This window comes from Canis aureus, chromosome 12, assembly GCF_053574225.1.
Source record: "Canis aureus isolate CA01 chromosome 12, VMU_Caureus_v.1.0, whole genome shotgun sequence".
Taxonomy (NCBI): domain Eukaryota; kingdom Metazoa; phylum Chordata; class Mammalia; order Carnivora; family Canidae; genus Canis; species Canis aureus.
Window position 1 is genome coordinate 30,984,259 of NC_135622.1, and position 27,303 is coordinate 31,011,561.

At 35.8% G+C, this 27,303-nt stretch overlaps 1 protein-coding gene across 5 annotated transcripts in view; it reads right to left on the reverse strand.

Annotated features, from left to right (window-relative positions):
* EML4 (EMAP like 4) overlaps positions 1 to 27,303 on the reverse strand; it is a 160,161-nt gene that overhangs the window by 55,493 nt on the left and 77,365 nt on the right. For 2 of the 5 annotated variants that reach the window (XM_077843475.1, XM_077843479.1), the window contains exons 3-8: positions 23,275 to 23,404; positions 19,052 to 19,225; positions 17,070 to 17,198; positions 16,557 to 16,582; positions 16,326 to 16,358; positions 1,176 to 1,299 (exon numbers count right to left, since the gene is read on the reverse strand). In XM_077843475.1, the coding sequence (XP_077699601.1) occupies positions 1,176 to 1,299; positions 16,326 to 16,358; positions 16,557 to 16,582; positions 17,070 to 17,198; positions 19,052 to 19,225; positions 23,275 to 23,404 (616 nt within the window). The remainder of the gene's footprint in view (positions 1 to 1,175; positions 1,300 to 16,325; positions 16,359 to 16,556; positions 16,583 to 17,069; positions 17,199 to 19,051; positions 19,226 to 23,274; positions 23,405 to 27,303) is intronic. The other 3 variants (XM_077843477.1, XM_077843476.1, XM_077843478.1) reach the window with 3 other exon arrangements.

The following is a 27,303-nucleotide window of genomic DNA, read 5'->3' on the forward strand; positions in this document are numbered from 1 at the left end:
GTTTTTCATGGATACCTAAGGGAATCAGGAAGGTATAAAGAAAACAGGACTGTCAGAACTAGGAAACTCAAGTCCTGCCACTATTCAGGGTGCAATCCTGAGTTTTTAATTTGTATAAATCTTAGTTTCCTCATTCCCCAGACAAATACCTATTGAGTTCTTAACACGTGGCAGATATAAAGCTCAACATACAGTTCTGAACAAAACAGAGACTGGGTCCCTGGGGCTATGCCCTGGCAAAGATGACAAAAACAAACACCAACTATATCATTAGAAATTATGGAAAGAAATATAACAGTATCCTAGGAGAAAGCATAGAAGGAACACCTAATTTAAAGAGAAAGTGAAGAGAGGGATCAAAAGAAGGGATGAGAAAATGACATTTATGCCTGACCTAAATAATGAGTATGACAGTCAGGTACAGTTTGGTAGGCAGAGTGTTTATTAAAAAGTACAGAATTACAGGACTGGTGAGTTTTCCCAAGCTAATATCTGCAGAAATGAGGGAATGAATGAAAGAGCAAAGAGGGTATAGGAGAATGGAGGCAGAAAGCAGAATTCAAACTACTAACTCCATTCTGCTTCATGGAGTTTCTCAAAGGTTCTAAGAGAAAAATTTCTCAGTGAAATTATGAAAGCTCTTTTATATAGTCATTTTTTATAAAGTCTGGCTGAGAAATTAATTCTGGAATTAGAATCAATCTTATTAATTTGAGCTCTTAATAACATAATTTACATTATTTCACAGGTTACAAAATGCTTAACTGATGTTTCCTTATTTAATTCTTAAAACAGCTAAGTAGGAGTTATTAACCTCTTTTTATAAGGGAATTAAGGTTCAACTAGGGGTGGCAGAGCTGAGACTCAAACACTAGTCTTCCAATTCCAATCCAATGTCTTCTCTACCACACTGAAGTTGCTGCCAAAACATTCATATAATCCTGTTTGCCCTATCCTAAAGATATTAATTTAGGTGGTTTTATATTGCTAATAGCAAAATATATATAATATGTGAAGGATGAAAAGTAACATCTCTTTACTTTCTCAAGTGGTTGCTATGTTTATAACATTTATTTTTTTTGTATAAAGACAATTTTGATAGACATTAGGTAAATGAATTTTTCTTAAACTGAAGACAAAGCAAACAAATTTGCTGTCATAATAGAGAAGGATACACCCACTCCAGTTTCAGTTTCTCAGGAGGCAGTTCTGTTCTGATGTCATCATAGTTTTCAACATCAGAAGGAATGAACATCGTAATTGGCCGACCTCGCATAAACATTTTAACATATTCTCCTTCTGTTGAAACACAAGACAAAAATTAAGTCAATTTTCTGAATAATCATAGAGAAGTGGATTAAGGTGATATAGTAAGAACAAAACAAAAAATAGCTAGTTCAGAGTTATATTCTTATTATACATAATTATTTTTATATAAAGACCTTGTCTAAAACATTGTAGGAAAAAGCTGTTGGTCATTTCCTTAACTGATAATAACTATGTTCATAATTAAACTAAACTAGACAAGAAAGCCAGGAGAGCTGAGGTAGAAAAATGAAAAAAAAAAAAATTATGATGAAAGTTTTTCTGACAGTTGAAAATAAGAGATTATCAGGACAGAAAATAACCATGTCCACCATAGTACTTGATCAACCTACTGATGTTTAATGATATACAAAAAACCTGACCTGAGAATATCTCATGAGGAGAAGAGTCAAGATGCGAATAGAGAACAAGAGCTCTGTCACACACAGCGAGTACAGCTGGAAGGGAAAGAAGACCAACTTCCCTCACTTCACAACTGTGCCTACAATCAGGGTTGGGTCTAAATTTAATTCAATTACAATACACTAACATTTTGGGGTGCCTGGGTGGCTTAGTGGTTGAGCGTCTGCTATTGGCTCAGGTCATGATTCCAGGGTCCCGGGGTCAAGTCCTGCATCAAGCTCCCTGCACGGAGCCTGCTTCTCCCTCTCCTATGCCTCTATGTGTCCTATGTCTCTCTCCGTGTCTCTCATAAATACAATCTTTCAAAAGCCAAATACCAAAAAAACCCAACACATTAACAGTTTAAAGACAGTGCTAGGAAATAGTTTACTAATTAGCAGCACAGGTTGTAAGACATCTTTTATTTATACAAAGCAATGGTTGTTTATAAGATGTGCAACAATCTAAAACTAAAAATGTTAGTCTAGAATCAAATCATATTTATTGTGTATCTTTAATAAAAGGAAACAAAACTTCACTAAGCAAATGAGATTGTTTCTTAAAAACAAAAACCAAAAAGCAACACCCATCCTTGGCCCCAGCATCCCAATGACCTACATATAGATAAGTTTAGTAGAGGGGAACGGTGATGGTGAAATGAAAAGAAAACCTAAACAGGAAGGAGAAAAGCATGGGACTGAGTACAAAAGCACAGCATGTGTCTAGCACCTACCAACTTGTTCAGCATGATATGAAAAAACAGCATTAGAAACAGACTGGGAAAAAAAAAAAAACCACACAGACTGAAATGTGGTCATCAACCAGAGGCTGATACAACTCTAGGACCTCTAATAATAACCAAAGCTACTAAGGAGAAGAATACATAATAATTCAATAGTTTAAATAATGCAAACCATGGAAGAAGAAAGATAAATTACTTGATGAATGTCTGCAAGTATTTGCACTTGTTATGGGTGAAAAGTTCAAGTTATTTTTATTATTATTACTCACTTGTGCTTGGCTTCATGGTTTGATCTAAGAACAGGCTAAGACCTCCCACACCACAGTTTTCACACCACATGAGATAGGTCTTTATTACTTCGGAATCTAAGAGTGGGCTCTGCTTCCTGATGATTTTTAGCATTGCTGGACTCCGATGAGAACTAAATGATTATCAGCTGCAACTATTTCTCTTCTGCAATCATCTCTATCTGCATTCTCCTTGTCCTTTCTTACAGGTATCAACTTGTTATATAATTGTCCTTAAGTTTTTTTTTTTTTTTTTTAAAAGAACATAAATTCTTGGGGTCCCTGGCTGTCTTAGTCAGTAGAGCATGCAACTTGATCTGGGGTTGTAAATCGAGCCCCACACTGGATATAGAGATTACTTAAAATCTTAAAATGTATATTTATAATAAATATAATAAATCATAAAATATAAACATATTTATTTTAAATATATATTATTTCCCCCCTTAGAGATAGATATTCTGTCCTTTGGAATTTCCCCAGGATCTTCATCAAAATGCTTTCTGGATGGAAAAAAATAATTAGAAGATGATCCTGCCACTAAAAAGAAATTAGATGTCCAAAGGAAGGGATTTAGAAATGGTATCAAAGAAAACAAAAGCTCTCCTTTGCTAATAGAGACAGCTCAGGATACCTTATTAATGTCTCTGCCAGTTATCCTTTATCAATTATTCCTTTATCCTTAACAGCACAAGAAACTAAGTAAAAGCAAAGAAATTATCTAGTAATTGTCAACTTTTCTAATATAAAAATGGCTATGCATGTCAGGGTAAGAATATTTTCTCTGCCTAGAAACTGGCAGTATATATGTTGAGGGCCTAAGATGTAATCTAGAAACCATGAACAATTCCTGAGACTGAGGGAGGCAATATCTTACAGTGGAAAGAACATGAGCTTTGGGAAAAGACTGAGATCTGCCTTCCAGCTTTACTGCTGACTAGCTATGTGACTCTGGTCTCGTTTTCCCAGTATACAAAATGATACTATTACCACCTGTGATTATGATTCACTAAATAAGACATCACACTGTAAAGGATAATATGAGATCCTCAACAAATATTGATTCCCTTACCTTTGAGAAGGAATTGTGACCATTCTGAACACTGTCTAGGAACTGCTTATAATATGTGATTTAACACACTGTAGTTATCCTCTTCATAAGCTTTAAATGGTCCACAGAACAGTATATATAGGTAAATAAGCTAGAATTCTATCATGTACATTTTTAAGATTTTATTTATGTGTGAGAGAGAGAACATGAGTGAAGGGCGGGGCAGAGGGTAAGGGAGAAGCAGGGCTCTCTGTGAGCAGGGGGCCCAACTCTGGGCTCAATCCCAGGACCCCAGGGGTCAGGACCTGAGCCGAAAGCAGATGCTACACACCTTTGGCCTGCATATAGCACACAGGTCACTAGTCTGTGATCTCTCCTCTCTCTCTCTCTTTTTTGTTTTTTTAAAAGAACATCATCTTTACCTTGGGAATCAGATAAGATATAGTGTCAAAGAAGAATCTCTTCTCAACCATTGTTGAGTACAGATTTTCACCACAAACTTTTTCTTGAGACTGTCAGACTTTCTGATTTTATAGTCAAAGGACTTAACAGTCAATTTGCTTTATCCCAACGCTACTTTCTGGCTGTTCTCACTATAAAACTACAGTACCATGAAAGTCAAGAGCCATGGGACCAAAGAAGATTTTGAGATCAGTTACATTTTCTGGCGGTCCAGAAAAATAATTTGAGGAAAAAAATGACTCAGCTATTTCATGATAATTAGTAAACACAGTATAGGGCTTTTCAGAATTCAATAAGGAAGCTGCTTTTTACTGAAATATAATTAATCTCAACATTTTATCTCTTACTTGGCACTTTGAAAATTCCTTGGACTGAGTGGGAGGCTATACAGTATAGTGGAGAGAATACAAGATTTGTGATCCAGGGATCCCTGGGTGGCGCAGCGGTTTGGCGCCTGCCTTTGGCCCAGGGCGCGATCCTGGAGACCCGGGATCGAATCCCACATCGGGCTCCCCGTGCTTGGAGCCTGCTTCTCCCTCTGCCTGTGTCTCTGCCTCTCTCTCTCTCTCCGTGTGACTATCATGAATAAATAAATTTAAAAAGAAAAAAAATTAAAAAAAAAAAAAAAAAGATTTGTGATCCAGACAGCCTTGGTTTGAATTCCAGCTTTAACGACTTACAAGTTTATGTCAAATAAAAAAAACAAAAAAAAGAATTTTAAAAGAGGTAGGAGGGAGGAACAGAGAGAGAAGGAGAATCTCAAGCAGGTTCTACACCCATTATGGTAAAAACCCTGAGATCATGATCACCCTGAGCCAAAATCAAGAGTCGGACACTTAACCAACTGAGCCACCCAGGTGCCCCTAAATATTCTTAATTGAACCTGACCAATGATAGCTTAATTATAAAATAAGAAGTTCTGTGGATACTATTGATAAAAATACTATAATCAATACCAAAATACCATTGGTTTGTTTCTCTAGACACATATTATGTTGGAACTTGTAGAAATTTAAGAGTTCGCCTAGTGCAACCCCCTACTTTTAGAGAAGGGGAAACCAAGGCTCAGAGAGGTCAAGTAAGTTTTTAGACTGTGTTCCAAAATTTTATTATTTAGAACTTGTGAAGGATTTTCATTCTAAAACTATGTTCTAGACCTGCAGCATCCAAAACAATAGCCACTGGTTACCAAATACTTAGAATGTAGCTAGTCTGAATTGACAGCTCTAAGTGTACAATACAGACAATACAGATTTTTAAGTCTTAGTATGAAAAAAAGAGTAAAATATGTCAATGACTTTTTTGTACTGGATATACTGGGTTTTATTTATTTATTTATTTGTTTGTTTATTTATTTATTTTAGAGAGAGAGGCAGAGACACAGGCAGAGGGAGAAGCAGGCTCCATGCACCGGGAGCCCAACGTGGGATTCGATCCCGGGTCTCCAGGATTGCACCCTGTGCCAAAGGCAGGCGCTAAACCGCTGCGCCACCCATGGATCCCCTGGGCTAAATATTTTTAAACTTACTTGTATCTTTTTACTTTTTAAAATGTGTCTATTAGAACATTTTAATTAATGTATGTGTTATACATTCTATTTCTATTAGACAGTACTATTCAGACATTAGTAAGGTCCTCAGAAGTCCAATTACCTCATAATAAGCTTACTTGTAATCCAAATAGAAACTGGAGCTTTGGGCCCCAATAGTAGGAAATCAGAGAGTACAAAAGAAGGTGTTTCTGTTCTATTATCTGTGGGAAGAGTAAACGCTAGACAGAATTTTTTTTTTTTTAATTTGACTGTGACAACAGAGAGTGTGCAACCCAGTGTGCAAGCAGGAAGGGAGGGATAGGGAGAAAGAATCTCAAGCCGACTCCATGCTAAGCATGGAGCCTGAGGCAGGGCTTGATTCCACAATCCCAGAGATCATGACCTGAGTGGCAATAGTCCATGCTTAATAGGCTGAGCCACCCAGGCACCCCTAGGCAGAAATTTAAAACACTTGATGTTAACACAGGTTGAGCCACCCAGGCACCTCTAGGCAGAAATCTGAAACACTTGATGTTAACACTTTCCTTCCTTTGTCCTTCCCATTGCTAGCACTTCCCCTTTGGTCTACTTTTGTTAATTCAATCTTCTACTTTAGCATCTCCCCTAGACTGTCCTATGCTGTGAAGTGCTCCAAACTGCAAAACGATCTTCATATTCACCGAACTTTTTAGGATAGTTATCTAAGGTGTTTTGAGAAAAACAGTATTGCTGAAATGATTCAGACAGATATAAATAACTAATTACTAAAGTTACTTATGTGTTTAAATAGACGCTACCCCCAACATGGAGCCCAAACTCAGGACCGTATAATCAAGAGATGCATGCTCTACTGACTGAGATAGCCAAGTGTCCCATACTTTCTTATATATTTAAAACATACTTATCAAAATTCATTAATAGTGAACTAACAGCGAGGGCAGCCCAGGTGGCTCAGTGGTTTAGCGCTGCCTTCAGCTCAGGGCATGATCCTGGAGTCCTGGGATCGAGTCCCACGTCAGGCTCCCTGCATGGAGTCTGCTTCTCCCTCTGCCTGTGTCTGCCAATCTCTATCTGTGTTTCTCATGAATAAATAAATGAAAATCTTTTTTTAAAAAAATAGTGAACAGTGAAAGGTAAAGTAGAGAGAGAAGTTAGTACTGGGCATACTCTGCTCCAAGATCAGTTCCTCCAGTGCTTTTTTTCCCCATTGCTTGCTCCCTTTTTAGACTCAGAAATTAAACAAACAACAACAAAAAAGGCTTTCAAAGGTAACAGCAGAGATTCAGGATTTTGGACTATGATTATACTAATTTTTGTAATGAGTACTGCCTATAGAAAATCTTCTGAGCTTCTAGAGTGCTTACAGTTTAACATATCTTCCCCGACCCCAAAGTTTCCACTTTAGTAACCCAATTTTATTTGTATTTTACAATCTTCAGAACTAAAGAGCCCCCCACTTGCTGAAAATTGAAATGAAAATTTTATATTTAACTATAATGTAGCAGAGTGTGATGCTATCCAATTCCAGCACACAGATAATTGGAGAATCTTAATTTAGTTTAGCTTTTACCAGTTCTATTCCCCCAAAATCATAAGGCTCAAGAACAGATGGGTAAACAAGAGGCTAGAAATACTGATTACAATTTTATAGCAGAAAGTGATGAAGAACATTCCAGGTAGGCTAAAGTCTTTTTTCTTTCTTTATTTTTTTAAAGATTTTTATATTTTACTTATTTATTCATGAGACACACAGAGAGAGAGCAGAAACATAGGCAGAGGCAGGCTCTCTGCAGGGATTCTGATGCGGGACTGGATCCCAGGACCACAACCTGAGCCAAAGGCACTCGCTTAACTGCTGAGCCACCCAGGCATCCCATCTTAAAAACAATAAATTCTCAAAATATTTCAAGTCCTAGTTAATGATCCAGTTATATTGTAATAATTTGATATTTTAAAATTCCAGTGAAACAATGTAATCTGTAAAAATCTTTGGACTTTGAAGAAGGAACTTGATTTGTACAACAGAGTCTAAATTTCACCCCTTTTCAAAGGTCTAGCTATAAAAATAAAATGTAGAACCCTAAATTTTAAAAAAAGGAGGTGTAACCCTATTTTGCAGATTTAAAAAACTGTTAGTTGGGGGTGCTTGCCAAATATTACATAGTTTTACTTGCTAGGACAAGAACCCAGGTCTGAAAAATATGACTGAGTAGTAAAATGTTATCTTAATTTTCTTTGTTCCATAGGCAGACTTCTACTGGCTGGTAAATTTTACTGAATTCTTAAATTACACAGGGGCAGGGGGCAGGGTGGGGATACAGAATGAAGATATAAAAGAAGCGAAGCTAGCCCCTTAGGAGCTTACAGAGACATTACCAAGTCTTATGTAACTGCTAATCAACTGTTATATGTCATAATGACAGTTTCAAGCCCACTATTCAAGAAAGTAATTACTTTCTTGAATCTAAACCCCCTTTAAAAAGATTTCTCTTTGCTATTTTGTTTGTAACTGATTGTCATAAAAATAACTTTAAGTGTTTGCTTAAGTATTCTGGATTATTTTTACTACCTAAAAAAGACTTTCTTTGGGAAAAGATGGGAAGGAGGTCTCGCCCAACAATACAAGACACATAAAAACTTCCAAAAGACTTGTTGCTATATTGCTGAAAACTTTTCTGAGCTAAGCAAAATATGGTCGTATTTAAAAAACTCCCTCAAATCACTCATTTATATCCCCAGGAAAGTTATTTTAAGCACTAAATTTTTTTCATTTTATCTGAATATACCAAGTTGGATTTAATTTTTTAAAAATAAATTCAAAAGATAAACACCGGTATCAAAATACTCATCTCTCTAGATCTTTTTAAAAAAGGATTTCAGAGAGAAAGACCGTACGTGAGCATGAGTGAGGGGGAGGGGAAGAGGGAGAGACTCTTCAAGCCAACTACCCACTGATATGGAGCCCACGATGGGAGCTAGACCTCATGACCCATGCCATCATGACCTGAGCCAAAACCAAGAGTCTGATGCTCAACCAACCTGAACCACCAAGGTGCCCTGCCTCTACCTTTTTTTCTTTTATTTTTAAAATGATTTTATTTAATTTGGGGGGTGAGGGAGAGGAGCAGAGGGAGAAGGACAAGCAGACTCTATGCTGAGCAAAGAACCAGTCAGGGCTTGATCTCATGACCCCAAGATCACCACGTGAGCTGAAATGAAGATGGATGCTTAACTGACTGAGCCAACAGAGGCGCCCCTCTTTTTCAATTAACTATAACAGTAAGAGAACCAGGAGGTCCCAAGGGAGCAATAAAAACCTGTATGTGAAATTCTAATTAAACAGAATTAAAGATGCTTCTACTTTACCTTTAAAATGTTTTATTTATTATTTTTAAAAGATTTTATTTCTCTGACAGAGAAGAGACGAGACGAGACGAGAGAGAACATGCAGAGGAACAGGGAGAAGCAGGCTCCCTGCTGAGCAGGGCGCCCGATGCAGGGCTCGATCCCAGGACCCTGGGATCATGACCTGAGTTGAAGGCAGACACCGAGCTACCCATGTGCCCCGATTTATTTATATTTTTTAAAGACTTTTTGGGAGAGTGAGTGAGAAAACAAGCATAAACAGGAGAGGCAGAGGAAGAAGGAGAGACAATCCCAAGCAGACTCTGCCTGTGAGGAGCGTGGAGCCTGATGCAGGGCTCAATCTCATGACCCTAAGAATAGGACCTGAGTCAAGACTAAAAGTCAGATGCTTTACAGACTGCACCATTCTGGTGCCCCTATGTTTCATTTTTAAAAAAAACAACCTGAGTCAAAACAAAATTTAAAGATTTAATAAATATGGATCCTCAGTACATAGGTGCTTGCTATATTACTTGTATATGTTCCTAGAAAGATTAAAATCTTTCACAATCTTCAAATAGTTTAAAAAGCTTTATTAAAGGCAATAGTCAATAACATTTTTGGTAAAACTGTTCCTTGGAGAACCAATTGCACAGTTCAGGAATGTGGCATGTGATGTGCTATGGTTCTTTCTGCAATTTGGTATGTATCACTGAATAACTGTACTTCTTTTCTGCTAAGCCTGATCACAAGTTTCAGAATTCAAAGTGCTACAGTACTTTGAATAAACAGTAATAAGCGATAGAGTAAGAAACACACATGCAGGCTAACTGCCGTTTCTGGACAGTGGATTTTGAACTATGCTATCTCAGTTTATGGATGTGCTTGAGGAATGGAGATTTTTTTCTGTTTAACTGCATTTTCTGGTTTAGATTTTTTTAAAAAGCTTATGCCTATGGGTTCTGAAAATACAGTACAGATGATGTCTTTAACCAAAACAAAATAAATCTGCACAAGACTAGGATGTTCTGTTACGAAAAGTCATATTCTCCATGTCCAAAAGGGACAGGCTGGGATGTTTCTTTCAGCTGAAGATAAGGAAAAGGGGATGTCAAGAACACATACTCTTAAAAGTTGGGATTGTTTATATTTAAAAAAATAACTGGACAGCCTTTAAACATATTTTAATCTAGAAGACTGCTAACAACATCAAGAAATAAGAATCACTGCTTCATAGGACTTAAAAAAACCAAACCAAAGAATCTCTAACAGAGAAAAGGTTCCCCTGTCTGGTTTCCTTTTAAAATACAGGGAATAGGGCAGCCCTGGCGGTGCTGCAGCGGTTTAGTGCCGCCTGCAGCCCAGGGCATGATTCTGGAGACCCGGGATCGAGTCCCACGTCAGGGTCCCTGCATGGAGCCTGCTTCTCCCTCTGCCTGTGTCTCTGCCTCTCTCTCTCTCTCTCTCTGTGGGTCTCTCATGAATAAATAAATAAAATCTTAAATAAATAAATAAATAAATAAATAAATAAATAAATAAATAAATAAATAAATACAGGGAATACATGGACAAAGCCCAGACCTAAGGACCCAAGTAATGTTTATGTTGCCTATTTAAAATGATCCAATATCTACATTTCAGAAGTGAGTATATTTTTTGGAAGTGCAGTACTTGGTTTCCTGCCCTTTCTGTATGTTGTTCACACTAGAAGAGACTTAAAGCTAGCACTTTTCTTCCTAAATTCTGGAATTGCAAGGTTTTGTATACTACCTTAGTAATAAGGATAAATTCTACCTGTGGCTCAATTAAGGGCTTTTGACTTTTTTGGTTTGTTTCAAACTGCACACCCTCTCAGAAGGTATATACTCCCTCTCAGTAGGTAACACAATTTACAGACAGCAGTGTCAGTAGAACACTGCTATCCTTTATATTCTTGTAGATAAATTTTAGCTATTCTTTCAGATACAATGCTCAGTTTACAGAGGCGTGATCAGGTTTTAGGACAAAACATGCCTGGAGTCAGAAAGTCTGAAAACAACACATGGCATGAATAAAAAGCACCTACATTCAAATTCTTTAAAAGATAAATTAAAAGCAAGTTAGCTAAGGTATGAGGGGCTGTCCTACATTTTCTATTTACTGCAAGAAAGAGCTTTTAAAAAGTTATTAAAAGAGACTCTTCGCGACATCTTAGTCTTAGCCTTACTCTAAGTGAAGAAACTGAGGTCCAAGGTCTCTTTTAGCCTTACTCTAAGTGAAGAAACTGAGGTCCAAGGTCTCAGAGTCATAGGGAAATCTTTATTACCGAATGAATAATGTTTCATTTTTTTTTCATGATTTCTTTTGGAAAATTCCTAACTCCCATTCATAAATTTCAACTATTTAGGATTCTGATTCTTTAAACTTCCTATGGTACAGGTCATTTCATCTCTAACTAGGTCTCATGCTTACTATTCTTGCACTTCCTGTTATAACACTTTACTTCCCTTTCCTGAGTGTGTAATGAATCTTCTGTTACTTAGAATGAATCTACATTTAATAAATGTAATGATTAACAAATACAGAAATGTATGTACACTATAATCAATGACTTCCTTGCTGTCTCTTAACATAGCAAGAAAGCAGCTCTTGCTCTTGCTTCAGGCCTTGTGTATTTTCTTTTCTCTGCTCCTGAAATTCTTTTCTCCAGATAACCATATACTTCACTCACTTCATATGGTTTAATGTCACTTTATAAGAAACATCTTCCCTAACCACTCTATGTAAAATAGCAATTCTCTCCTCTCCTCATTCTTTCCTTTCTCCTGACACATTTTTTTTCTTATTATGTAGAATATAAGTTCCACCGGGTGGGGGGGGGGAAAAAGTTCCACCGAGTGCAGAGACTGTAACTGCTGTATCCCCAAGTGCCTAAGGGCAGGGCCTGACAAAACAAGCACTCAATAAATATTTGTTAAAAGTGGGACGCCTGGGTGGCTCAATTTGAGCCCCTGCCTTCAGCCCAGGGCGTGATCCTGGAGTGCTGATATCGAGTCCCAGTCCAACATCGGGCTCCCTGCAAGGAGCCTGCTTCTCTCTCTGCCTATGTCTCTGCCTCTCTATGTCTCTCATGAATAAATAAATAAAATATTAAAAAAAAACAAATAATAAATATTTGTTAAAAGAATGAATGTTTAAAATGTATATCTGATAAAGAATAATAAAGAAACATACCAGAACTACAATGGCTGTTAAAATTACAACATTACTCAGGTTTTTTTCCCCTTTCTCCAATTTTGTAAAGGAATTTGGTATTTTCAGATTATCTAAACAACTGTTTTGGCTACACCAAATTACTGAAGGGTTTTAGGTAGTATATATTTCAAAATGACTTTTAAAGTATTTTTTATCTGCAGTCATTTTTAGACAGCTAGTATGAGATAAATAGTTCTCAATTCTCTAAGATATTATAATAATTGCTCTCTCATCTGAACACACCTACAGTTCCTGCATTGATTTGGTAGCACAAATGCATCTAAGCTTAGATCACTGAAGCAGCACTATGAAAGGAACTAAGAGAACTAACAGCGTGATCTGATTTAAGAAGATTTTAGAGTCATTCAGGTTCTCAACATGACCAGACAATTAACTATGTACTAATTCTAAACAGCACAAGTTTAAGATGCTACAAGAGAAAAATGATTTAAGATTATTTAATCTTGAAAAAAAGCCATAATTTGAAGACATTCAGGTTCTCCTCTAGAAAGAAGGACATAGGACACTTTTAACATATTTTAAAAATGTAATATACTTGATAACTATAAGAATGAGTTTAAAGGTTATACTAATTTTATTAGAGAATTTGTCAGATTGTTACCTATTTTCCTCAATAGATAATTTTATAAAAGGCATTTACAGTACCCTATGTTAGCTCAAAAAACTTTATAAATAACTTATAATTATCAAATGTATAGTATGGTATTAGAACCTAACCTACATCTAACAATGAAAAACTCTATAGGAAAATTTCACAATTTAACCTGAAGTGCTAAGTCTTTATTTCTCTTGCAGTGGGAGCAGAATCCAACAGAACAGGAGAAAAGTGATGAAGAGAGATTCATGTTTCAGGGATTTGAGTGTAGATAAAGACTGAACTTGGCAAGAATCTTTTTGGTGATATAACCTTTCTTCCCACACCTAACTCAGAGTGTCCTGCGTACATCCCATTCCACTCCACTTCCTACTGCTTTCAACTACATATAGTTCTCTTTCTTCTGCCAGAGTACTGATCAGACATGCAGTTTTATGGCTCTTCTTGTACTCTACTGTGGCTGAAGGATACAGGACCTTCAGGTCAAGCTTCTTCTGCTACCACTCACCTAAATGACCAAATGTAAATAGTCTTCTTCCCAAATCAAAGCAGATGACTTAGAGCAAGTCATATTTGTCATTGTCAAAAAAGAGCTAAAGAAATTAATAAATATTTTTAAAAGGTTGTCCAAAAATGATAGATATTTTGGATATTTAATACCTAAAGTATAAGAAAATGTGTTGTAAAATATGCCATGCAAAATGAATACAAATTTAAAAAACATATCTACTTCTATCAAATGAAGATAGTCTATTTATCTTTTCATTTTACTCCACACATTTGAGTACAAGATTTTACTGTCAGATTTACATATATTAGTAACTAAAATTTACTTGGTACTTTGTGTCAGGTATTACATTTTATTATCTTTAATTTTTATATTAACTCTTTGAGGGCTTATGATTGTCTCAATAATGAGAAAACAAAGACTAAAGGTGAAATAATCTCCTCAGGGACACACAGCTAAGTAAATGGTGAAATTGGTCTTTGGACTCCAAAATACATGTTTAAACACTGATACTATGCTGTTTGCTACACATCTCTACAAGTAGATTAACTCTTACTGAAACTGAAAACCACGACTTTTCTTCTTTTCCACACATCTCCACCTCAAATGTTCCCTCATTTTACCTAGTTGCTCAAGCTAGCCTTCACAGATTAGATTCCTGCTGTTCCTTTTCTCCTATATCCTTACCTATCTTACCTCTTAAACCATTTAGAATCCATCTACTTTCTATAGGCTCTGTTTCAATTATGGTTAGGCATCAACTACCTCACAAGCGGAAGCCCAAGAGTTCTCTATGAAGGTACCTTCTAATGACGGAGTCTGTATCCAAGCAGAATATAGCAGATTAAAATGGAAAAATAATAGACTCAAATTCCAAAAGTAAGGCTTAATGCAAGCAACACTTAACATTATTAAATTCCAACACCTGCGACAATCTAATTAAAATTCTTGTAACTGAATTTTTCTACATCCTTTTCTACCTTTTTTTCCCCTACCTTTCCATTTTATCCTTCTTCCTAGACACTAGCTAACACCCTGCTTAGTGGTGCTTCTGTAGCAAAATCCTTCACTCTTAAATACGTTTATTTGCCTGCTTACCTGAATGACTTTGAAAACTGTTACCAATATAAACCACTCACTTACTGTATACTAATCTTATGTTCCTTTTACCTTCCAAAGAACATACAACATGAGAAAGTGGCAGGCAGCTCTACAAGGATTTTATAAAATTTGAGCTCATTAGCAAACTATACAATAATAATAGCACTGTTTTATAGTTTTACAATTTTTTCTATTTTTAAAATGCTTTCTTTTTTGAAGATTTTATTTATTGGGGCGCCTGGATGGCTCAGGTGGTTAAGAATCTGCCTTTGGCTAGAGTCAGGATCCACCCACCACCACCACCCCCGTCCTTGGATGGAGCTCTGAGTTAGGTTCCTTGCTCAGCAGGGAGTCTGCTTCTCCCTCTGACACTCCTTCCACTTGTGCTCTCTCACTCTTTCTCAAATAAATAAATAAAATCTTAAAAAATTTTTGAGAAAGAACAGGCACGAGTGAGGTGGGGAGGGGCAAAGGGAGAGGGGAGAAGCAGACTCCCCACTGAGCAGGGAGCCTGATCTGGGACTCAATCCCAGGACCCAGGGATCACGACCTGAGCCAAAGGCAGACACTTAACTGACTGAGCCACCCAGGCGCCCAAAAGTGCTTCCATATACATTACTTCATTCTGCAGTCATGAGGTAAGCTTTATAGGTACTATTCTCAGATTAGAAAACTAACTCAGAGACATTGTCATTTTGCCTAGGTCACAAGGCTATTATGCAAAAGAGCCAGGACCAAATTCTAGACAGAGACTCTGCATTCATAGTTCTTTCCACTATTTATCACTACCTGTATTTTTAAAAAATGTTCTGATATATAATAAGAATTATCTTTATAAATAACATTTCACTTTTTCCTTTCAACCATTACTTTAGCTATATACTTAATTATAAAGGAAGGAGAAAGTAGGACCTAACTATATTAAAATGACAGCAAAATTCAACTTCATTCAGAATTTCTACATAAAAACCAATGATCCAAAGAAGATTACAAATAAATATTTTTCTTACTAAATCAAAAATGGCAAAAATCCATAGCAATTAAGTTATTCATCTTTAACAAAAATTTTAATCACATTGTATCTGGTTAATAGCCCAGAAAACAAAGATAACACACAGAAATAAGCTGTAAAAAGCATGCACGGAAAGGACATGCTTTCATTTAGAACAGCATGCTTCAATTAAATTTGCAGGCAATCTAAGGAGAATATAAAACTGATGTAACAGAACTTACCTACTTTGCAATTAAATTAAATACACATTTATAGACAGTCTACTCTCCTTTTTTGGTCAGAACAAGCCAACAACAGCAAGTAGCCAGAAATTACAATTAATATAAAAGAACAATTCAAGAGGAAATGGATTTGCTAGACTCATTATGTACTCAGTCTTAGCTTTGAGAAATGAGTGATTATTTGCAATGAGGTCGGCAAGACAGGAAATTGAGTTAAAATTTATCAATCTTTTAAATGGCTTTTCTAAGTACTTTTTTTTTTTAAAGGGGGAAATTCTCTCTAGTATTTTATACCTCTTTATAATGACATTTATTTCTATTGTTGACCATGAATCTTCAGAGCTCACAGAAATAAAATGAATTTTCAGAATAGCTGGATTCACTAGTCCAAATTATCCTATTTCTCATATTAAGAGGAAAGTCAGAGAGTATAAATAATGAAAAGCCAAATAAGAGATCCAAGAAGAAATTAACTTAGAAGGCGACCAACTGTGTAGCTTATTCTTACCTTGGTTGTTTTTTTCACGGGTTGACATTTTTGCTGGTTGAGACAAAAATGACATATCTTACAATAAAAACTGAGCATTTTCTTAAATGACTATAATAAATGCACTTCTCTTTGATTATTATGAATAAAGTACACTGTACGGAAATAAGCCAATATTCTTAACAATTAGCAAAAATTAAACTGATGTAGAAAAAGAAGATAAATATTTTTTCAAAAGAATTTTTAACTTACCTTGGTTGATGATGACATCTTTATGCCTACAAAAAAATTTCAAAGACATTTATAATTTTACTTGGCTTATCATAAGAATCACCTAATCATTTCTTTAGGCTTATCTAAAGAAATTATAAAAGCTTCAGTGTCTAAGCCATACCCAAGATAAATCTTTAGAAGTGAAATTCAGACATTAGTATTTTTAAAAGTTTGTCACTGGTCTCAACTATTAATATATACTGTTTAATAAAACAGTAATTATTCCATAAGACTGTCTAAGCAGTGAAAGTATAGAAAGAACCTACAAAAAAAATAATCAAAACTTATGATTAGCATAATTTATTTTTTGAGTGGAGAATATTATCACAGGAGGATAGCTTTCTTTCTTTTTTGAACACTTAAATACACTTAGAAGAAAAAAATTATAACAGATTTTTAAAAATGATTTGAAATAGGTACATAATTGTACATGCAAGCATTAGAATCAGAATTACTAATTTTCAGATATAACTGAGAAAGTGTAGTACTTACTTGTCTGCATTTTTTATAACTTTTGATATTAATTTTGATGTTGAAACCGCTCTCAATAATTTATTACGACTCTCATCTGAATTTTCCCATGAATTATGCGATTTTTCAGCTGTTGGTGTTCGTTTTATGCTGAAAGAAACATATTAATTTCTTAGAGAAAAATTCTATGAGTAGCAAGGACATGTAATTGACAGCTTAAATAGAACATAAAAGCAGCAATTAACATTTCCTTTAAGCTAATCCAGAAAAGAGAAGGAAGGATTAGTTGAAAGGTTCCACCTGGATGAGTGAAGGAGTTAAACAAGGCAATGACCAAGTCTGTTTATAATTTTCACTATTAGAAGATTCACTAGAACAAATATTACTTGATTAAAAAGTAAATCTGTACTTTTTGTTAAGAGAAAATTCATGCTTAAATTTCTGAGTAAAATATTTCACATAATTTGTGAAACTACATGAGTCTGTGGGAAAAAAACGTATTTTTTCATAGTCATTACAAAGCTGTTTTCATCTTTTATATTCCTGTGTAATCAAATGACACTTTCTAAGTAAAACATAGGATTAAAGGTAAAACTCCTATGACATTCTTTAAAGACAATTTTTACCCAGGATCAGAAATAAACATGACTTACTTAACATAAGAATGTTATATTATATCAACACTTATTCCATATATTTATGAATGAAATTATTTAGAAATGATTTTTAGGCTGCGTTGCTAACTATCCTACCACTCATCCAGTCTCCAATACTTCTTGCAACAGTATATCCAAAGAGCAATTTAGAATGGCAAAGCACATTTCCAGGAGACCTTTAAGAAGCTGAAAAAAAGATCTGGGGACAAGGATACCAAGTCAAATCAGAACCTTAAAGAGACTGATTATAAAAAAGCCACCTTTAACCACACACAACCCAAAGTTATATAACATTAATAAAATATATCCAAGAAAAACTCCACATGAGGCCAGACAAAAAAATTACAAACCATTTAGATAGCATAAGAATCTGCATGAGACACAGGCGAAGCATTTTTTAAAAGTTAAAACATGCATCAATCAAATGAAGAGTGTTCTGTTTTCCCAAATTTCTATTCAGGATTTGAGGCAGAATATTAAATTGATCAAATAAAAATATATTATAAGTCTTTGAGGAATGGTTATCATTTATTTTACTAAATCCTAGCTAGTTCTGGGAATGGTTTAATATATTCCTAAGATTTCCAAGCGGAAGTATGATGAGTAAGAGTTATCTATACCTAATCATAAAGATTGAATTCCCATTTTTAAAGTAGGCAAATTTCCTTAAGTTGGTCTAAAAATTTGATTACAAGGCAGGTAATAGCACTGAACTCCCAGCATGCAGGTTTAGATTCCCAATTTAGGTTCACACACATTGTTAGAATGTTTCTCCCTTCTCCCCCTCTCATAACTTTAAAATATTAATTATTACAGACACAGAGAGAAGCCCTCAAGCAAGCCTTTAGCATAGAAAAGACCAGGTGAAATGGATTTCTCTACTCAAGCAAGAACTTATCCTCCCAAAACCCAAAACTGAAACTGAGATGCAGTCACAATGAAGAGCCATTTGCGGAGAAGGGCCCTTGCAAGTTTAAGGTTGTAATGATGCCAAAATATGAGGATAATTACATATGGTACTTTTCTGTGCATGTTATAAATTTATGCACAGTTTATATAGATTTTTGTAATTGTACTATAAAAATATTGTTTGGTTATTAAGGCCTTCCTTTTATCAAATTGTTTGTAACTTAGGTTTTCTCTTTTCCAGTTTCAACTGAGAAATTTTGACCTTAAATCTTCTTTCTCCAAAGTGCTAAAATAAAGATTTTACAACAAAGAAGATTGGGGGTGAGGGGCCACAGGCTTTTCTCTTGGAATCCATGGATAGCTAACTTTTCTCAAGTTGCAGAATTTTAGGTATCATTACAACCATTCCCTAGCTCTGTACTCAGGGACAGTTAAAACCTTTTGGTGGGAGTAGAATTCTTGCTTTCTTGAGTTTGTCTGTGTATTTGGAGAGGCTGTGAAGAGGGCTGGGGAGAAGGTGATGCTCGAATTTGTGGACTTTGATCATTAGAATGAGATTCCTCTTTTTTTTCCCTCTGTCCTTGTGGTTTTTCTTTCTTTTTTTCTGTACCACTGTAAAATAAAGTATAACATGGAACAACACATATTTTAACAAACAAAAGATATTTCAAACGATGGAAAAAGTGATTACTATAGATTTCAAAATCCTAAATCATATAGCTAATACAATTTACACTGCTTTCAATTAATGATAATATTTCTCTGAAAATTCTGGAAGCTATTAAAATCTTCAGGGAAGAATTTATATGATTTCTAAGGCAATATATCACCTATGAAGATTGCCCTTTGGGACCAAAATAGCCCAATGCATTTTGCCATCTTGGCAGATTTGGGGGAACAATGGCATCTCTCTTAACTGACCTCAACTTACCCAAATCAGAGCATCAGCAACACTTCCCTTTACACATAAAACTCAAGTAGATTATCCTGATTCCCATTTCTTCTATGTTTTTCTCCTCTTGCTGGTTGAGTTTTAAATCTATCAGGAATTATAGGTATCCCCCCACTGATACAGAACCTGCTTATGCCACTTGTATTATTTTAATTACATAAATTAAATACAAAGAAAACAGACAAAATATACATAGAAAAGAAAAACTAATTTCCATGAAAACTAAGTTGAGTGCTCTGGAAAGACCCCTAAAATAAAGTTACTTAAAAAAAAAAAATTGCCATTAAATTTTATATAGGTGAGACAGTTATAAAAAGTTGAGGAAAATAATCATAAAAGATGGTTTTTTTTGCAAAGCGAGTTTTACATTTCTTACTGTCTTAAAATTGAAACTAACAATTACAAAAAATAACATGGGTATATTTTATGCAAGACAGTAAAAAAATCTAATCAACACACACAATTAAACAGAGAGTGAGAAGCTTGGCCTTTCATTAAAAAAATAAAAACAAAACAAAACAAAAAAACCTGATAAATCTATGTGAATATATTTAGAGTTAAACTAAGATATTTATATATAAATTCTTAGGATTCTGCACTTTTGATTCTTAATTAATGAAGCCCTTGCATTCTTAATCATTGGATAAAAGTCCTTTTATGGCACATTTTGGGCAATATTACAAACCAGGTAGAACCAAAATCTGAATTCCATGGTTGAAAAGGCAGAAAACCATGAACTGTCTTCAATTCTTAAAGTTACAATTTGACTATGAGATGCATGATCTACAAGGAAGTGTGTTCAAGAACATTTTAAACAAATATACATAGTAAATACAATTTATTACAGAGTAATAGTTAAAATAAAAATTTTTAATCAATTTAAGAGGGACACCTGGGTGGCTCAGTGGTTGAGTGTCTGCCTTCAACTCAGAGCATGATCCTAGGATTCAGGATCAAGTCCCACATCAGGCTCCTTGTAAGGGAGTCTGCTTCTCCCTCTGCCTATGTCTCTGCCTCTCTCTCTGTGTTTCTCATAAATAAATAAATAAAATCTTAAAAAAAAAAACAATTAATTTAAGAGTGCATGCATGTGGGGGGGAGGGGGCAGAGGGAAAGAATTTCAAGCACACTCCCTGCTGAGCTGGAGCCCCACAAGAGGCTCAATCCAACATCCCATGAGATCATGACCTGAGTTGAAACCAAGAGTCAAGTGCTTAATCCACTGAGCCACCCAAGTGGCCCTAAAATATAATCTTTAAAATGACATTTAATCTGATTCAGTTCTGGTACTTTGGACTTCAGACTAGCCCCCACTTTTCTATTTATTGTTCAGTTCTTTAAAATATGTGCTGAGAAATACAGTTCTACCTCAGAAATATCAGACTAACTTTGAAATTCAAAACTGAGTTAGAAAAAAAAAAAAACTGAGTTAGAAATTCTTTCTTGTTGGTCCTTGTATGATCCTGAATGTACAGACCACCAATCTTGGGGGGTGGGGGGAGGGGGGCCAGTAAAACCTAAAAGAGAATTTCCTCCTGGGTATTTAAAAGCAAAATACAGGGATGTCTGGGTGGCTCAGCAGTTGAGTGTGTGCTTTTGGCTCAAGGAATGATCCCAAGGTACAGGGATAGAGTCCCACATCGGGCTCCCTACAGGGAGCCTGCTTCTCTGTCTCTCATGAGTAAATAAACAAAATCTTTAAAAAAAAAAAAAAAAAAAAAGCAAAATATAGAGCCTCTGTATCATGAAGTAACAAAGTCAGCTGGTATTTTTTTTTTTTTTTTTTTAAGACTTTATTTAGGGATCCCTGGGTGGCGCAGTGGTTTAGCGCCTGCCTTTGGCCCAGGGCGTGATCCTGGAGACCCGGGATCGAATCCCACATCGGGCTCCCGGTGCATGGAGCCTGCTTCTCCCTCTGCCTATGTCTCTGCCTCTCTCTCTCTCTCTCTCTGTGACTATCATAAATAAATAAAAAACTTAAAAAAAAAAACTTAAAAAATTAAAAAAAAAAAAAGATTTTATTTATTTATTCATGAGAGACAGAGAGAGAGAGAGAGGCAGAGACACAGACAGAGGAGAAGCAGGCTCCATGCAGGGAGCCTGATGTGGGACTCAATCCCGGGTCTCCAGGATCACGCTCTGGGCCGAAGACAGGTGCCAAACCACTGAGCCACCCAGGGATCCGCAAGTCAGCTGGTCTTAAGATTACTTACTATTGTGCACAATACTGATCACTGTACAGGACTATAGTTACATAAGAAAATGGGCTGAATCCAAACTATTACTAAATACAAGGAAGTTTATTAAAAACGTTAAAAAAATATTCCACAATGCATTTGTTTTCTTATAATTTGTCCTTTTCTCCTAACGTGAAGCATAGGCAATACATTTTGGCATGTTCTGGAGAACAAAGTCTGAATTCTACCTATAATGGCAAAGCCTTCAAAGACTGAATTCTAGGAGGAGATTTTATTTTTATTTTTTTTAGTTTTTATTTATTTTTTTTTTTAAGGAGGAGATTTTAAAAGGTCTAATGATCAAGACACCTGGCCGTTCAGTCAGTGTAGATACAACTCTGGACGTCAGAGTTGTTAAGTTCAAGGCCCATGTTGGGTGTAGAGATAACTTGAAAAAACAAAAAAAAAAAACAAAAAAAAACAAAAGGCCTAAAGATGTTGTCATTTCTTCACTATTCCTGTAGCCAAATGTCTGGTTAACATTTATAAATCCAGGGGATCCCTGGGTGGCTCAGCGGTTTAGCACCTGCCTTTGGTCCAGGGCATGATCCTAGAGTCCCGGGATTGAGTCCCGCATCAGGCTCCTGCATGGAGCCTGCTTCTCTCTCTGCCTCTCTCTGTGTCTCTCATGAATAAATAAATAAAATCTTTTAAAAAAATTTATAAATCCACACTAATGAATAATTCAGTCACTGGCATTAGTTTATTAAGGCAACCATTTTCTATCAGTACATTTTAAATATTTTTCCATTACACTAGATTTTTCCTCAGTTATTCTTTGAAGAAAACAGTTGTAAGATTATGTAGTTGATGTCTTATGGTCTCTCCAAACTCTATAAGGGATAATTTGCTAAGAATTACACAGAAGCGGAAAAAGTCTGTAAGCAATTTTACCTAAACAACAGATTATTGATGAAAAGAACATATAGAATGTAAATCTGTAGTTTATTGAAACTTTTTTTCTGCAGTATTTCTACAGCTCACCTACCTGCCATCCTCTAACACACACACACCACAGTACTATAATATTTAAATTATGCCTTAATTTTATAGTCATGGTTAAAGAATAAAAGTTATGTGTTCAGCTTCCTCCTAATATATATACTGAAGATTCTATTTTTCCTTTAAAAACTGCTGAATCAAAGGCACTGCTCACTATAGAAAATTTGCTTATGTAATTAAATATAATAATGCTTATCTGGCCAACAAATGCTTGTTAAAAAGAAGCAAAAAATCAGGAAATGAAAATTCTTTCTTTAGTTAGAACGAAAGGCTTCCTCACGCAACTCCATAGATACCATGAATGTAAACCAGGTGATTATAGGCTGGGTGTCTACATTCAAAGCTAAAAGATTCAAAGGACATACTTTAATTCCAAGAGCTCTATTTCATATTTTTTAAAAAAATAGAATGGATTATTACTTTCAGACAATTTTGCAATGTTAGCTTTCCTTTCCCTTATAAATGGGTACCTTTTAGCAGCAGATGAAAGAGTTTCTTTTCTTGCAATTGCGACAGAGCTGGTGTGGCTTGGCTTTCTGTTTGCACCACTCCCGTTGGTTATACAGGACATAGAAATAGCTTCTCGAAGGCCTGGCTGGCCTAAAAGTGGTTAAGAAAAAATTTTACATCAAACTTCAAAACACTCTTCAAAGATTGGTAGTTTAAAAAATTAAGACCATCACAGTTTAGAACTAAGTAAGCAAACTGCCTGTTCTCTGGTATGCAGCATACAATATTGTTGTCTCTAAACTTAATCTCATCAAAACAGACCTATAAAAAGGACATGCTAAATTACTACACTGCAGCTAGACTTACTTTCTAGCTAAATGGTTTGCCCTCTACATAGAGCAGCTTCAAAACATATGATTCAAAGTAAATCACAAATCTCTACATCACTGATTTTCAGAAATCACTCAGGTTCTACTGAAATCAAATTATTTAGATATCCTAGAACCATAAATGTTAAATCTTACAATGTTATTCCATATAAATAAAGCATAAAGGTATAAAGCAACCTCTGCTTTCTTAATTTACATAGTAGAAGGATTGGAATAATTATGTGATAGGTTATGTTGGTGTGGTTAGGAAGATTCAAAGTTATAAGATAAAACAGGTTTATCTAATAAGGGGCCAGTTCATTTAAAAATTTGAGAATAGAGGGATCCCTAGGTGGCGCAGCAGTTTGGCGCCTGCCTCTGGCCCAGGGCGTGATCCTGGAGACCCGGGATCGAATCCCACATCGGGCTCCCAGTGCATGGAGCCTGCTTCTCCCTCTGCCTGTGCCTCTGCCTCACTCTCTCTGTCTCTCTCTGTGACTATCATAAATAAATAAAATTTTTTTAAAAAATTGAGAATAGAAAATAGATTTAAATTTCTGGACTCTGTTTTTTCACATACACACAAAATCTAATTTGGCCAGTATGATGTTTGTTTGCTTGCTTCTCTTCTTAAAAGTACAGAGAGTAAAAACCTTTTATGTATAGAGCCTAAAACATCTGGCACCCTGGACTGTTCCATATATGATGGTATGACACTGCATTTTTGACAAAAACAAGCTGCTAGGGGCCATTTGTATCATAATCATCTATAGTGTTTTCTTAATATAGAAATTCCTAGACCTGACCACAGACCAAATAATTCAGAAGGAAGATGGAGACCTATTGTATTCACTTTCTGAAATTTCTTAAGAAAATTTTCACTTATAATAATGTATAGCAACCTTCAAATTATGCTAACATCACTAGTCATCAGATCTGTTGCTAGTCTGCCAAACAGGTGACTTCTAATTGTACTGACAGCTTTTATTTTTATTATTGTGGTAAAGGGATCCCTGGGTGGCGCAGCGGTTTAGCGCCTGCCTTTGGCCCAGGGCGCGATCCTGGAGACCCGGGATCGAATCCCACGTTGGGCTCCCAGTGCATGGAGCCTGCTTCTCCCTCTGCCTATGTCTCTGCCTCTCTCTCTCTGTGACTATCATACATAAATCAAAATTTAAAAAAATTTAAATAAATATTATTGTGGTAAAATACTTATAACAAAATTTAGCATTTTAAGCATTTAAAAAGGTGTAGTTCAATGGTATTTAGGATAGTCACAATGTTGTATAATCATATCTGATTACAGAACATTTTGATCACTCCAAACAGAAATCCTGTACTCGCTGAACAGTCACTCCTGATTCCCTCCCGCTTCCCCCCAGACCATGCCAACCATTAATTTGCATTATCTCTGTTTATCTGCCTATTCTGAATATTTCATATACATGGAATCATACAATATGTGCTCTTTTGTGTCTGGCTTATTTTACTTAGCACAGTGTTTTTGAGATTCAACCGTGAGGCAGCATGTATGCATACTTTATTACTTTTTATAGCTGAGTAATATTCCATTGTATGAATATACCACATCTTGTTTATCCATTTATCTGTTAAGGGACATCTGGATTGTTTCAATCTTTAGGCAATGTGAACTGTGCTGCCATAAACATCTACACGCAAGTTTTCATTCGAACATCTGTTTCAATTCTTTTGGGTATGTAATTAAGGAGAAGAACTGCTGGGTCACAAGGGTATTTTGTTTAACTTAATAAGGAACCATTAGCACAGCTGCTACACCATTTACAATCCCACCAGCAATGTATAAAGGATTCTTACTTTACCACATCCTTGCCAACACTTGTTATTTTCATTTTCTTAAAAAAAAAAAAAAAAAGGATTTATTTATTTTAGGGAGGGGAGAGGCAGAGGGAAAAGGAGAGGAAGAGAATCTCAAGCACAGTCCCTATTGAGCATGACGTGGGGCTCAATCTCACTACTCTGAGATCACGACCTGAGTCAAAATTAAGAGTAAGATGCTTAATGACTGAGCCACCCAAGTGCCCCACATTTTTTTAAATGATAGCCATCTCAGTTATATACGTACTATTTCACTGTGGTTCTGATATGCATCATCCTAATGAGAATCTTACTGAGTTTGTTGGCCATTTGTATATTTTCTTTAGAGAATTATCCATTCAAGTCCTTTGCCCAGTTTTTAATAGGACACTATGATGTAAATTGTTCATAATGCTCTCTTACAATTCTTTTATTTCTAAAAGGTGCCCACTTTCATTTCTGATTTTTTTTTCATTTATGATTTTAGCAATTAAAATCTTCCTTCTTTTTCATTCTGTCTAAAAGTTTGTCAGGTTTGTTGATCTTTTAAAAAACCAACTTTTAGGGCATCTGGGTCATGATCTCTACATCCTGAGATGGAGTCCCCTGTAGGGCTCCCTGCTCAGCAAGGAACCTGCTTCTCCCTCTCCCCACTACTTGTGTTTGTTCTCTCTCAAATAAATAAATAAATAAAATAAAATAAAATAGAAAAGAAAAACTATCTTTTGGTTGCATTGGTTCTGTTGTTTTTCTATTTTCTACTTTGTTTTTTTTAATCCATTTTTTTAAAGATTTTATTTATTTATTCATCAGAGAGAAAGAGAGAGAGAGAGAGGTGGAGACACAGGCAGAGGGAGAAGCAGGCTCTATGCAGGGAGCCTGATGTGGGACTCGATCCCGGGACTCCAGGATCAAGCCCTGGGCTGAAGGCAGGCACTAAACTGCTGAGCCACCCAGGGATCCCCTCTATTCTCTACTCGTTCATCTCTAATCTTTATTATTTCTTTCCCTTTGCTAGCAATGGGTTTAGTATTTGAGATCTTTTTTTAACATAGGCATTTACAGATACAGATTTTCCTCTGGGCATTGCTTTTGCTACATCAACACCTGATTTTGAAATATAATTTTTTAAATTTTTTGTTACATACCAAAAAAAAAAAACCCTATTAACTACTACATACAAACAAACATATAGTCTGCAATCCACTTTCTATACCTTTCAAGGTCCCAAACCTCATCTCAAAAGATCAATCACACCCACTGGGTATGGTGGTACTATAGCTGTATACCTATTACATTATAGCTCTTACATCAAAGACAAAAACCAAAAAAATTCAAGTGTTGTAAAAGATGTGAAGAAACTGGAACCCCTGTGTACTTCTGGTAGGAATGCACCTCAGCCTTCTGCAATCTGGCTATCATCTAACCACTTCACAGACATTTTTCTTGTCAAGATGGTGATCTCGGTTCTTTGTCACTAAATTCAATGGATACTTTCCAGTCTGTATCTTGCTCAACTTTCCATCAGCACTGAATACTGCTGATCATTCAGGCAAGAATGGTATTCAGGCAAGGGAAATAAATGTCCTTAAGTTCTTTTTCTTTTCTTTAACGATTTTTTATTTATTTATTCATGAGAGACAGAGAGAGAGGCAGAGAAACAGGCTCCCTGTGAGGAGCTGTAGGCAGCACTCAATTCCAGGACCCCAGGACTACAACCTGAGCCAAAGGCAGACGCTCAACCACTGAGCCACCCAGGTGTCCCTGTCCTTAGTTTCTAGAACAGTGCCTTTGCCTGAATTTCTTCTTAGCTCTCTGATCATTCCTTCTCATTCTTACTTGCTG